This window comes from Trichechus manatus, unplaced genomic scaffold (genome assembly GCF_000243295.1).
Source record: "Trichechus manatus latirostris isolate Lorelei unplaced genomic scaffold, TriManLat1.0 scaffold00030, whole genome shotgun sequence".
Classification (NCBI taxonomy): domain Eukaryota; kingdom Metazoa; phylum Chordata; class Mammalia; order Sirenia; family Trichechidae; genus Trichechus; species Trichechus manatus.
In genome coordinates, this window is record NW_004443966.1 from 13708171 (window position 1) to 13722201 (window position 14031).

The window sequence follows — 14031 nt, forward strand, 5'->3', positions numbered from 1 at the left end:
GTTTGGAGGAGCAGGTCCTCGGTGTCGGGAAGCAATCACATGAGTTTTCTGTCGGGGGCTTCTTCCTGGGCCCAGCTTATGAAGGTCCCAGCCATCTCCCGTTCAGTGCTGCCCTCGATGTCATCTGATGACACTCTCCCCAGTGAGTGAGACCCCGGTGACTGCTGTGAGGCTGAGCAGTTTTGAATACCAAGAGCCAAGGCCCCAAGGGAACTGCCCAAAGCTGAGCATCAACTGCCAACAAGCAGTCCTACCTTCCCTCGGCCCTACCTTCCCCCCCAAAGGGCACCCTCTCGGCCTCAGCCTCTGGAATGCGGCTGGCAGGCTCAGCGGGACATCCTGAGGCACACCTGGGGACGCCTATCCTGCCTTCCCCCACAGGCCCCAGACTCCCCTGAAGAGAGATGGGAAGGAGGGAAGAGGAGGCCCCACTTATCCCCCACCCCCAGAGCCTATGAGGTGGTATGAAGGCCAGTGGGCCTGGCAGCGCCTGCTCTCAGCCAGACGGGAGGCTGGGCAGGCCTTGGGGTCCGTCTAGGGCTGCTGCCAGGGGGAGCCCGAAATTACCCAGTCTCCCTACTCTCACTCCAGGGAACTCCCTCCTGCCTCCCAAATCACACCCAAAGTGAGAAGCAGCCGCCAGCCAGGCTCCGCAAGCCTTTATTTGCACCTCTCACCCTCAGACGGTGGCGGCAGCAACGAGGACTGGTCTAGCGGGAGCTAAGGAGGCCGCAGAGGGCCCTAACATAACAGGAGAGGCTGAGGTGCAGGGCTACCTGAGAAGTCAAGGAAAGAAGGCTGGGTCCTGGTAAGGCGAGGCAGGCCCGAGACCTACAAGCACATGTGGGTCAGTGCTGGCCAGGAAATGAGGCTGTGTTGCCTCAGCCACGTGGAGCCCGGGACCCACTGCCGGGAACGAGGACACTTCTCTTCTGGGAGCAGGGCTGGGCGTGTGAGTCAGTCTGAGACAAGGCTGACTGGAGAGCCTCAAGGCGCCTGCCCCACCTCTATAATGGGCCAGAGGGCCCAGTGCAGTGTTTGCGAACTTGGCCCTCAATGCAGCTCAGACACCTGTGGCCGGCTGACATGAAGGGGGCCTCCCAATTCTTCTGGAGCAGGAGCAGGGCGACAGGTTTTTGACAGGGGTAGGGAGAGATGGTGGGAGAACTAGCATCCCCAGGCCCAAGCTCAGGCTTGTGCAGTTAAGGAGTGAGCTGGGCCTCAGGCTTCTAGGGGGCAGGGTTGGGGTGGGGAGTGGCTCAACACGCTGGGAGGCCTGAGGTGGGGTGAGGGTTTGGGGCACACACATACCACCCTGGTGGGAGAGGGCAGTGACAGGCAGCGGGGCCTCAAGGATATAACCACCTGTCCCAAGGCTGCCCCAAGAGGAATCCGCAACCCCAGCTCCCTGCCCCACGTTGAGACCATGGGACTATCCGATGCAAACGAGGCCCAGGGAAGGGAATGATCTGCTCAACAGCACACAGGAAGTTCATGGAACCTATGCAACCTCGCCTCCAGGTCAGGGGTGGGCCTGAGGGATGAACAGGTGGTGAGGGACAGGCCAAGTCCCCTCCGTGCTTCCTCCCCACCCAGGCTTCTCCTGTGTAGCCACCAGGAGACAGCCCTGAGGAGCGAGGTCAGTGGCCCCAAGTCCAGTTGGGCACAAGGAGGAAAGGGGCCCAGGTCTTGGCCTGGACGCTCTTCCTAACACTAACCTCGAAAGACCTGAACCCCACAGAAACTTGGCCAAAACAGTGGAGTCTTACGACACACTCGGCACACACAGTGGTGCACACGTGCACACGCACGCACACACGCCTACCCACGTGCACAGCACTCGCCCTGCCCACGTTCTGTCTGTAGCTCACACACTCACGCACACTCGCGGACACACACACCTGCTCAGACGCCCTCCCCGGCCCATGGCCCGCCCAGCAGAGTGCCAGCGGCTGGTGCCAGGGACTCAGTGCCGGCTGCTGACATGGAGGGTGTAGAAGGCCCAGGGCTCAGGGACGTAGATGACGCCCGGATACTTCTTCCTGAGTACGGGGTCGTTCCACAGCCAGGCGACCCAGAGCGCCACAAGCAGGAGGGTGAGGGCGAAGGAGTGGAAGAGGAAGAGGCCGTTGCTGTCCAGGAAGAGGCGCTTGCGCTTCTGGCGCAGGACGAGGGCCAGCATGGCGAAGAAGGTGAAGGTGAAGAGGATGAAGATCTGGCCCTCGGTGACCAGGTACCTGAAGAGGCCAGTGGGTGGGGTGAGGGGGGCGAGGCCACCCCCATCGTGCCCCGCACCCCTCCCTGTGCCCAAGAACCATGCTATCCGCCCAGGCCCAGGGAGCCATGCTGCTCTAACAGCATCCCATATGCAGCATGTTGGTTTACTTGAACAGTTGCCACTATTTAAACAGCAGATCACCTGAAAAAGTGGATGTCTGGCCTCTCTGGTCACACATGACAACAGCTGACTAGAGGAGGAAGCCGCCCCCCTTTTAGAGAGAGCGCTGGCCAACAGTTTGCCACGGTCCCCACCCTTCCCTGTTGCCTCATGTGCTGCCTGCTTGATGCATTTGTTACCAGCTTGTTGTTGGCATTTGAGTTTGGGAATGTTCCAATTTATAGAGCTGTCATTAACTAGCTCCCTGAAGGCTGAGACAGTCTCAGATCTCCCAGGGTTCCCTGCAGCTCCCAACGCTACTCCTAGCACATAGCCAGGAGCTCGGTAACACTTGAAGGGATTCTGAGAGGTCACTTGGTCCACTCTCCTGCCTCTGGGGAGAACTGCAGTGCTGACCCATCCTGTTCAGGAAACTACAGCTCTGCAAATTAATGGCTGTGCAACCTTGGAGAAGTTACATGACATCTTGGAGCCCTTGTTTTATAACCTATTAAAAAAACCAAACCCATTGCCATCGAATTGGTTCGGATTCATGGCGACCCTATAGGACAGAGCAGAACTGCCCCATGGGCTTTCCGAGGAGCGGCTGGTGGATTCGAACCGCCAACCTTTTGGTAAGCAGCTGAGCTTTTAACCACTGTGCCATAACTGGTCCTACCTCCGCGGGTTACCGCGATGAGCGATGTACATACATCTCTCACTTGGACAAGCGTCTCGCTCAGCAGAGGGTTACTTCTATGACTGTAGCTACCACTGTACCAACACACCACGGGGAGGAAGGTCCCTGTGTCTACCCTCTTTTCCGCCTGCTGTGGTCTGTATCTATTTCTTTTAACGCTGTCTCAGCTGACCTCTCAGCCAGTGAGGGGCAGGCCCTGGAGGAGATTCTTCATTTTCAGGGAGACCTCCTCTCAGCCCAGTCCTGACCCAGGTCCTTCCTATGACACCCACGGTCCCCAGGAACCTGTCCCCTGGGTAGCAGTGACAAGAAGGGTAAGACCCTGGCTGAAGCCTGGGTTGTCCGAAAGGCGAAGGGAGAGCTGGAGGGGAACCAGGCAGGTATCATCATCCCCATTTCACAGAGGAGGAAACTGAGGCCCACGGGGTTCTACAGGGCTTGGTGTCAGAGGTGGATTCTTCTGGCCCCAGGTGGCACTGAGGTGCTGGGAGGTGGGGCAAAGAGGCGGGAGGGGCACAAAGAGAGAGAGGTGGTGCAACCTCGCTGCTTCCTCCCAACTCCCTGCCACACTCAGGCCTGGCTTCCTGGTAACAAAGAGGCGCCACAAGGTACCGTCACATTCCTGGCTAGACAGAGGAGGAAACAGGGCCTGAGAGGGCGATCCTCACCTGGGGTGGTTCGGCAAGTCTGTGGCCGGGTCGGAGTTTCAATGCCGTGGCTCACTGAGCAACCCCCACACCAACCCCGACCGGGGCCAGTGTCCACTCACCAGTAGTACAGGCCACTGGGCACCACTAGGAGCAGGGCTGCCGCTGGCATCGAGCTCTCAGCTTTGGTGGGTGTGAAGCAGCCGCTGAAGTACATGAAGAGGATGAGGAAGAAGGGGATATACCTGCAACAGGGAGGCCAGAGCCTTAGGGCCTCCTGGCCGCCCCAGCCACCCTCCTCCCGGGCCTCCTCAATCCTCAGCCCGTGCCCTGCACCTTCCCGTAGGTATCACTTCATGGCATACAAAATACCTGACTTGGATGAGGGTGCCCACCCCTGCTCAGCCTTTCCTGTGTTGGAGACCCAGGGTGGGACAGGAATGGAACCAGGACGACTAGGCCGGCTCCCTGGGCACATGCAAATCAGAGGCCGAGGCTATGGGGTGGGGACCCTGGGACCCTGCACTTCACTCACTCCATGTGGGGGCGGGTGTGTGGGGTGTCTTGGTCTCACACACATACCCCAAACACAAGCAGCCCCAGCCCCACAATGGCTGAAACAGGTGTGCCCTGCAGGGCTGAGGAGAGAGGATGAGGGAGGAGGTCGAGGGAGGAGACAGAGGACGAGGGCTAGGTTAAAAAAGAAAAGAGAACAGCACCTGTTGGCAGCCTCCAAGGGCTCTGAGACACCCCCACCCCACTCAGCCCACAGCCTCACCCCTCCCATGCCATACATCTCACCCCAAAGGTGCCTCCCTGTCCTCTCCATACGCAGGCTCTGCCCGCACACCTGTGCTGACTCTCACTCACATACACCCCTTTCTCTTAGGCCATCTGTGTGTCCACCCTCCTCGCTCCCCCTCAACCACCCCTTACACCCCATGTTCTCTCCAGCTGTTTCTCCAGGTCTCTGCTCCTCCCTTCCCCACCCTTCCAAGGGAAGGGTCTGCTGGCAAAGGCCAGGGGAGAGCCCGTAGACACTGCCCAGAGACCCCCCAACGCGCTGAGCCAGGAGGAGCCACTTTCCATGCCTGAAGCAGACCCTGGAAACACAAGGGCAGAGTGTGTGTGAAGCGACCGAGCCCCCTCACTCAGGAGGGAGGCCGCCCAGGTTTCAGGGTAGTTCTGTCACTCACTAGCTGTTGACCCTTCCCAGCCCTCCTCTGGCCTCAGTTTATCCTGTGCGAAGTGAAGGCTTGGATCAGATGACCTCTCCCAGCTGAATCTCCTGTGGCTGAGCCCACATGTCTGAGGTTTCCTCCAGACCGCGCGATGAGGTGGGGTGGAGGTGTGCGCCCCTGGGGTGCAGGAGAGCACAAACAGCACCTTATACCCCCAACCTGGTCCTGTTTCCTCCTTGCCTCCATGCCACAGACCACAAGCCTGATCTGGGTGAGGGACCGCCTTCTTCATCCCCATGCCCGCATTAACCATCTGCGGGGCTGTTTATCAGGGCTGTTTCCTCCTCCTCCCTCAGCCTCCTCAGCCTCCAGGCTTGGCAAGGCAGGGACGACAGCCGCTCACTGCCCTCTTGTGGCCGTCGCGGGCACTGCGGGCTAGGAGAAGGCAGGCAGGGTGCCGGGGCCCAGGCCAGCCTGTGGCCGCGCTCACAGAGCCCTCTTAGGGGAAGAGAACGCCATTGCAGCTGCTCCACTTGACACATGAAGACAGGGTCCAGACCCTGGGAATAGACAGACTGGCTGCGTGCACTCTCCAGGCCCTGACTGGACCCATCACTCACCACATGGAGTGGCCCAAGTACTCGTCATAATAGTAGAGCAGCTCAAAGGAGTCGATCTGCAGGAGATGGGGACACAGCCGGTTAGAGCCAGACACCCTTCAGGGAGGGTGCCTGGCCCCAAGCAGCCCCTCTGGCCACCCTCCCCACTCTCCAGCCTCCCCCACCTGCCCTCATTCCCTACCCTCAGGGCCTGGCCTCTACCATGGGGCCCAGGTGGGAGCCAGCTGACGTGTTATTTCTAATAGTACATGAGCATCCCCGCCTGGCCAGGGCAACAGAGCCCTCACCTACCGGAATGAGGGGCAGAGCAATTTCTTTACCCACCCCCACCCCCCCGCCCCCAGGACAGACTGTGCCAACGGTGCTCCGTTGCAGGGAGGGGGAGGCGGCCTCACCAGAGTCTCTGGTTTGAGGTTCTTGATGATGGGGTTCTCACGTACAGACAGGTGGTGCTGGTAGCCACTGAAGAGCAGACGGTGGTTCACAGAGTCACCCACCAGGTGGATGCTGGCACCCATGATGAAGGTGATGATGCTGACGTAGATCATGGAGCGTGGCAGGGTCCGTGGGGACCGCTCGATGAGCTGGGGTGCAGAGTGAGGTGAGTCCCAACAGCCCGACCCCTTCCTCCATCACAGTATGTGACACCTTCTGCTTCCCTCCCGACACCTGGGGTGGTATGGATGCCACCGGATGGGAAGTCACTTGGAAGTTGGTGGGTCCCTTTGGTGATCCCCCATGCCAGCCTCCAGATTCTCACGTAATCCCTGTGAACCAGGTAGGGACCAGGGAGACCAGCACCCCCTTTTCCCAGGACAGAAATAGACAGAGGGACCAGCTCCTTGTCTAAGGTCACAAAGAAGCTGGAGGTGACAGGCTTCTAGGCCCCAGGCCCATCGTCCCACTGCCCCAGATGCATCTACAGCCACAACACCCCTGGGTGGCTGGGTCGAGCTGCTGAAGGGACCCTCCGATTTCTGAGTGATTGGTCCACAGCAAACATGGGGATGGGGGTGCTTCTGTAGCTAAATCATTTAACTGGAAATACTCCTTTGAATTCTGAGATTATAACCTTCCTACTTTTGAAAATTTGAGGTTTCTTTCTTAAAAACAAAATGATGGGGATAGTGGATGGTGGCAGTTGTCTTAAGAGCTCTTAGTTGGCAAAGGGCAAAGCTGGCAGTCCTGGTCCCAGTGACATCAGGGATCCCAGGCCAAAAGGCCCCCTGCCATCCGGTCCCAACCTGCCTTCCCAATCATCCCTGACCTCTCCCTGGGCATCCCGATCACTCCTTCCACCTCGGCTTCCCCAAATGCCTTATGGTTTCCTAAGCACACCCCTGTCTTCAGAGCCTGCTCCCTGAACCTCTTCCATTCACCTCCCAGCACACAGGGCTGAGGTCCACATCAAACGTCCCTTCTGGGGAGGCCTCCTCCATCCCTCCTGCCCAGAGGCAGCCCCTGCTTCCCCTGGAACCCACAGGCACTTGAAGTCTTCCTTGATCACAGCCTTCATCCTGTCAGGCAGGGGAAAAGCCTGATTCTGCTCGGCCCAGGGCTCCGCCCAGCTCCCAGGGCTCCGCCCAGCTCCCAGCCCAGACAGACATACGAAGGAAGGAGGGGAGGGTGCTGCCTGAGGAGGCGGGGGCCTGAGACCATACCTTGAGCAGAAGAAAAGGTGTGATGATGTTGTAGGCCATGTGGAAGTAGTCCCCCATACTGGGCTTGTTGAGCGGAAACCATTCCAGAGGGAACACCAGCTGAGGAGGAGGGGAGGGAATGGTGTTCACCCAGGCACAGCCCACAAGGCCCTCAGGAAGTCAGCCACCTTTCCCCCCAAACCCCCCCCACCACAATCACACACACATCCTTCTGTGATCTCTGCGGATCCTCATGGCAACCCCAGACAGAAGGTATTACCAGACAGGGAAACTGAGTCCCAGAGAAGGTAAATCAACTTGTCCCCAGTCACACAGTAGATGCAAACTTGCTGCCTGACCTTTTGTGTCTCTCCCAGTGGGTCCTAAATCAATGTCCCTGGATACCAGCCTGGGAGTCAGGAGGCTGCTCTGGGGTTCAGCTGTGCCACCAACTTGCTGGGTAAGTTGGCGCAAGTCCTTCACCTCTCTGAGCCTCGGTTTCCCCATATGTAACACAACTAGGGTGGCCCACCATGTTGTTCACTTGGACCTTTAGGGCTCTGGTACTCTAGATCTTATGTTGATGACAAGGTCTCCTGACCACTAGGTCAGTGGCTTGTCTCCCAGGCCAGGAGCCCCACCCCAGGTGTGGAAAGATTCTCTATCTACTGAGTGATGGACCCTTCTAGATCAGGTGAAAGTATAACAAAGTAGAAAAAAGTACATTCTACAAAGTAGCTTCAATTCCTACCTTCCCTGAGAGAGAAAGGCAGGCCAGGGGCAGCTCCCCCCATCTGGAATGCCCTCTCTCCTGCCCTCCATCTATCAAGTCTTGGCCTCGTCAGGGTCCATGCGAAGACCCCCTATGTCACAAAAACCCAAAACCGTGCTTCTAGTATATGTTGGCTGAGAATATGTATAATGACTAAGAGTTTCAATCAAAAATTTAACATGCATCTCTTTTAACTTAGAAATGCCTCGCTGGATAAAGCTAACCTGCAGAAATAAAACCTCCAGGATATAGGAGTCTCAATCTCTTTTTCTCTCTCTCACTCTATGTGTGCATCTCTATATCTTTATCTCTATCAATGAAATATTTTGTGACAGTAAAATAATAGAAATAGGCTGATTGTTCATCCAAACAGGACTAGTTGTTACATTATAGTACATCTTGACTACAGAAGAAGTCATTGAGAGAAAGGATTCCTTATGTGTACTGACGTGGAGAGATATGCACAATATCTCCTAAGACAAGCATGTTGCAGACTAACATGTAAAGTACAATCTCATTTTGGTTAGAAAAAAAAAGGCAAGGGAAGAAAACCCCTCTGTATGTATATGTTAGTATGAGCAGAGAAAGGAGTGGAAGGATGTGCCCCAAACTGTCAGGGGTGGAAATGGAAAGGGGGTAGGGAAGGTTTAACCCATCTTTTTTTTGTACACTTGGGTATGAACTCACTTGTTACAACAATATTACTTTTATAATTTCTAAAAGTTTTTTTTTTTTTTTAGTTGTTACAAATTTGGGGATATCATGCATACATTTGAAAAGCTCTGGCGTACACATGAGCCAGGTGTTAATTTGCTCTGGTCCTCAGAAGCCTCTCCTGGCTGGGCAAGCCTGGGAGGTGCTCTCAATGAGCCCCACTTAGGGTTACATGGCCACAGCAACTCTGGGCAGGAGGGGGAAAGTAATTTGTCCAGCAGGAGACCCCCATTAGGCCAGCTGAGACTGAGTCCTAGTGAGTGAAGACAGCCACAAGCTATGAGCCCACTCCTGACTCCATCTTCTCGCCCCCCAGACACCACAGTTTGATGGCCGGCTCCTTTGGCCACAAATTCGTGAACCTGGTGGTGCACTGGTTAAGAGTTTGGCTGCTAACTAAAAGGTCAGCAGTTCGAATCTACCAGCCATTCCTTGGAAACCCCATGGAGCAGTACTACTCTGTCCTATAGGGTCACTATGAGTTGGAATCAACTCAACAGCAACAGGTTGTATTATTATTATTATTATTCAAGCTGGAAGGGGGCTCAGAGCAATCTTTTTACAGATGAGAGAACTGAAGCCCAGAGGACAGTGACTTGTCCAAGGTCACCTGCATACTTGACCAGGTGTCTTGACTCCTGGCTCAGTGCCTTTCCTTTTTCCTACATTTAAAAAGCAACATGACAACATCACACAAAGTCTGCAGCAAGGACCTACCAGCACCCACCATCGCTCTTCCTCCTGACACCACTGCCAGGCAGCATTTCTTTATCCTTTCAAGTCTTCCGTCCCGGGGATACAAAATCGTTACCACCTTGCCATCAGTCAGTCTACCTGCCCCTTAGGAACTGTTTTTCTCCTTAAACATTAAGTTGTAGACATTTTCCAGGCTGCTCTATATCTCCATAATTCCTGTTTAATGGCCAAGTTAACATTCCCTATACTGGAAACAGCAGTATTGATTTCCCCCATCCCTACTGCTAGACACTGAAGTCTCTCCCAAGTTCTGGCTATTTTAAGCAACACTGCAATGAACATCTTTGGGTGCAGAGCTGATCCTCTTCTAGCTGATCACTTCCTCAGGGAAGATTCTCCAAATCTGTCTTACTGGCTCAGGAGGGATAAACATATTAGGATTCTTGAAACACACACGAGAGAGTTTAACCATGTTGGGAACGGGTGAGTTCTGGACCCAGAGTACCTGGATTCAGATCCTGGCTCCTCCATTTGCTAGCTGTGAGACCTTGGGGTGGTTACCTACCCTCTCTATCCTCAAGTTTCCTCATCTCTACAACAGGGACTATAACAGGCTTGGTGTGAGAATCGTTGTTGGAACACGTAAAGAGTTCAGAACAGATTAGGCGCTCAGTATATGTTAGCTGCCATTTTTTCCTCTTCTTATTCATTCAGTAAAAACGTATCAAGCACTTTTCATGTTAGGCACTAATGTCTCGCAAAGCTGCTTTCCAAAAGGGCTTTGCGCGTTTGCATTATCGCTGGCATGGACAAGGCATCGATTTCAGCATTGGATATTGTTAATTTTGTCACACACACACACGCACACAGATCAGCAATTTTGTACATGGTGATACCTCACTGAATTTTTTTCACATTCTGTTATCTATCCATCCATCCATGACAAGGGAGGGGCTTTGGTATTGTTCCAGTATTAACCTCCTCTGTGGAGGCCATTACTGGATATCAACATATCAGGCAGCCTTGGGGGCGAGGAGATGTCTTCACCAGACGGCACTAAGAATGATCCGAGTCTCAGAGTCACATATAATACGCAGAACCAGCCGCTGCCCTTCACCTTCAGAAAAAGAATATCCGCAGGTCATGCGGAAGGACAGTGAGGCTGCTCTGCTTCCTTTCCTCTACTCCTGTCTCAGTGATTTGGTTAAACCTGGTTCACTAGATTAATAGTGGGCCTATGATGGTCAGGGCACCCAGGTGTCCCATGAGGGTTGGGGTGTGGTAGGACTGTTCAGGTCCCTTGGTTCCCCAGCATGCTGGCAGCTGCCTCAATGGCCACACTCACAGAGCTAAAGGAGCTGAAAGCATCCAGGCCCATTCTCTCAGTTTGCCGGCAAGGGAAGTGACTTGCCTAAGGTCACTTAGCTAATACAGGTCACACTAAGTCTCCTCACTCCTGGTCAGGGCTCCGTCCACAGCTTCACACTCACCATGGCAATGGGGCGGCCAAAGTCCAGAACCCAGTTCTGCAGGGTGAAGTAGAACCAGAGGTCGACGTGGAAGGGAGCTGGGGCAGCCTCATCAGCCTTGATGGAGCCGTGCCTGGAAGGAACCAGACTAGAGGGTCAGGTCTTTGCTCCTCCTCCTGTGGGACTCTTCCCCCAGACATGAGCCACAGAGAGGGCTGGGGGAAACACAAGGTTAAGTTCTAGGGAAAGGATTATTGTTGGAAACACTAGGGTCTGGCCCTGCGGTCAAGGGAGTAGACGGCAGCTGCCCTGGCCTTAGCCCTTCCGTGCTTCAAGAAAAAACTGCCCAACACGGATAACAACTGTTGGACTCTCTCCCCCATGGACTGATGGGAAGATTAAAATAAACAAAGGATATGAACGTAGCTAAAAAATGTAAAACATGATCATGACGATGACAGTTGCTAACCTTTATTGACACTTTCTATGTTTCAGGCACTATTGTTAGCTCTCTACATGTAGTATCTCGTTTAACTCTTTTAAGCCTCACAGAAACACTCTGAGGTTAAAATACTACTGTCATTTTACAAGTGAGAAAACTGAGGCCCAACAGGTTAAGTAATTTGCCCGAGGTCACACAGCTAAGGATTTGCACCTAAATGATTAGGCTCCAGAGCTTGTACTTTTAACTTCCATCCAGGGACAGATCACCCAATAAGCAAGGTACACACAGGCTGACTTGTGCTTACTTACTAATTTGCAGCGTATAATTTCACCTGTTTTTCACCACATTTTCGATATGGTGAAACCTATGTGCCAAGAACAGGAGAGGTGTGACATGTCCCTGTATTCCCCAGAGTTCTCAGCTCAGTACCTGGCTTAAGATCAGTAATTTTGGCTGATTTAGAGGCTTTCCTCTGTCAATGCAGCTGTTGGCTTTCCTTCTGTTTCATTCCAGGATCTTTTTCAGTCAATCCCAAGAACGGTCTGCCCTGGGCTGGTAGCCAAACCCGAAGACCAGGGAGACAAGCTCTCAGGGATTTTATCATGCTGTGGTAGCAGGTAAGACAGGTGGAGTGGGCCTTCCCTAAATCAACTATGTCTTACTGTCATCTCTACTCAGTGTCCCCACACTTACTGAATGCCAACTGTTTGCTGCGCTAGGAGTTTTACCTGCACCATCTCATCTAATCCTCGTGGCAACCACAGGAGGCAGGAACTGTTACCCCATTTTACAGATGAGGATTGTGAGGCTTAGAGCAGGTGAGGGATTTAGCCACGGTCGCCCATCTAGTAAGGAGCTGCAGTGACTAGTCCTTTTGTTGACCTATTTCCCACTCCCTGCTTCTCCTGGTAAGAGACGAGGTTTCCTTGGCCACAGAGAGGGTCTGTGATCCAGGCTGGCACCGTGGGACTTTTCTAACTGGAGCTAGTTGCTCTCTGATACTGGGGCTTTAGGGATTTAAGCCCAGGGCTGCCGGCAGCCAGTGCTCCAGTCTCAAGGGTCAGTCAGGTGAGAATCAAGCAGCCCTGTGGAAAGAATCAGGGAAAGGGGAGAAACAGCCCTAACAGTGTTCAGGTCCCCAGCTCCAGGCATCCCCACAGCCAGTGGCTGGTCACATGAGCCAATACATTCCTTTTTGCTAAGGGTGTTGCAGTTCACACTGGATTTCTGTCACTTGCAACCCAGGAGTCCTGAATAGCACAGAATTCAAGCCCAGCTCTATCTGAATTCAAGGCCTGTGCTCTGAACAGCTCACTATTCTGCTCTGGTTGTTACAATAAACCATATGGTATACGGTAGAAAGGGCTCGGTGGGGCCTGGAACAGTAGACAAAGACTACCTGAAGGAAGGGAGGCTTGAAGCATGGATGGGTGAATTTACCTAGGAGGAAAGCAGGATCAAAGGCTGGGGCTGGAAGTGCAGAAAGGCACTGCATCGAGGTGAGACGCCTGGCTTACTGGAGGGAGAAGAAGAAAGGGAGGGATTGGCTGGGTCTTTGGACTGGGCAGATACTCAGAAATCAACTGTGAGGACTTCTCAGGGGCCTGAGATGAGGACCAGCACGGAGACCCCACCCTGCCCTTCCTGTTAGTGACCATCAGGGCAAGTCCTCAAAAAGCAGACAATGCTAACATCCAGGCCCAAAGAACATGGATGGAGATGGGTAAGACCCCTCAGTGTTTTGCTCCTTTTCCTCTGGAAACCTCCGAACTGGGCAAAGAGTGGGATGTTTGGCATAAGGTATTAAGAGCTTTTGAAAACTGGAAGAAGCACTTGGATGTGGGTCCCTGGAAGCTGTGGACCCTGGGCACCTGTTACGGGCTCAGTAACTGTTTCCTTCTTTACCTTGGAAGGCATCTCAGTCACAGGGATCCCTGTCATTAGTCCAGCCTAGCTGAGCAAGGCAGGAAAAAAAGGCAGGCACAGGCCAGACATCCAGCTTGGGAATCCAGATTTATCAGCATAGGACTGGTTTTCTTCTGTTGAGACCCTGACTACGGGAGGCAGGTCATGGGGTATGAAGGCATCCTCTCCTCCAGCCCTGTCCTGGGGATGAGCAACCTCAAGCCCGACCCGCATTCCTGACTCCACACACTGAGCCCCCAGTCCAACCAGTCCTAGGTCTCTATCACCAACAATCGCTGCTGAGAACAATGGCAGGAAACCTGAAACAAGGCTGGCTTTACTCTCCTCCACAGCTTTACAAGTCTACCATATGGGGAAACCGATACCATGACAGACGGGGAGCGCATACCATACAGCTCAAATATTCAAAGCAGTTAGCAGCATCTGCAGGACTACCTGGCAGAAAAGGAAGCGGTCTCATCCTGGGGGAGTCAAGCAGAGACCCACGGATGGAGACATTAGAGGGACTGATTTTGATTCCTTATAAAGAATCTATATAAACACCTGACCTGATGGAAAGCTTGAACAAAAAATGAGAAAACGAACGTAAATAATGAGAGAAAAAAATAAAGGCAATTAGAAACTCCAGAAAAAAACAAAAGCACCATAGGAAAGCAAGTGTGATCACTGAACCTGTAGGGAAAAATATTTACATGGCAAAAATAACATAAATATTGTATATTGATTTTCCATGCTTAGACTCAATCCACATACAAAACATGGAAGACTATTATGGTTACAGAACAGCAGATAAATATCATCAACTGACAACTTGAAGGAGTTGATAGGAGTTAGGAGAAAGGGT

The 14031-nt window shown here is 53.5% G+C and overlaps 1 protein-coding gene across 1 annotated transcript; it reads right to left on the bottom strand.

Moving 5' to 3' along the window:
- Positions 1-1608: 1608 nt before the first annotated feature.
- On the bottom strand, positions 1609-11998 carry CLN6 (CLN6 transmembrane ER protein). Its single transcript, XM_004374802.2, has 7 exons — positions 11955-11998; positions 10838-10964; positions 7187-7285; positions 5921-6109; positions 5526-5581; positions 3847-3969; positions 1609-2237 (listed from the first exon to the last, which is right to left on the bottom strand). Exons 1-7 carry the CDS (start codon positions 11996-11998, stop codon positions 1967-1969), a joined length of 909 nt encoding a protein of 302 aa, XP_004374859.1. The 3' UTR covers positions 1609-1966.
- Positions 11999-14031: the final 2033 nt, after the last annotated feature.

Excerpts from the sequence above, each read along its gene's own strand:
- CLN6 (XM_004374802.2), bottom strand. The coding sequence starts at position 11,998 with ATGGTGCAGGTAAAACTCCTAGCGCAGCAAACAGTTGGCATTCA. Across the intron at positions 5,582-5,920 it reads ACCTCAAACCAGAGACTCTG|ATCGACTCCTTTGAGCTGCT; the intron begins GTGAGGCCGCCT and ends CATCTCCTGCAG. Across the intron at positions 3,970-5,525 it reads TACTTGGGCCACTCCATGTG|GTATATCCCCTTCTTCCTCA; the intron begins GTGAGTGATGGG and ends TCCCTGTTGCAG.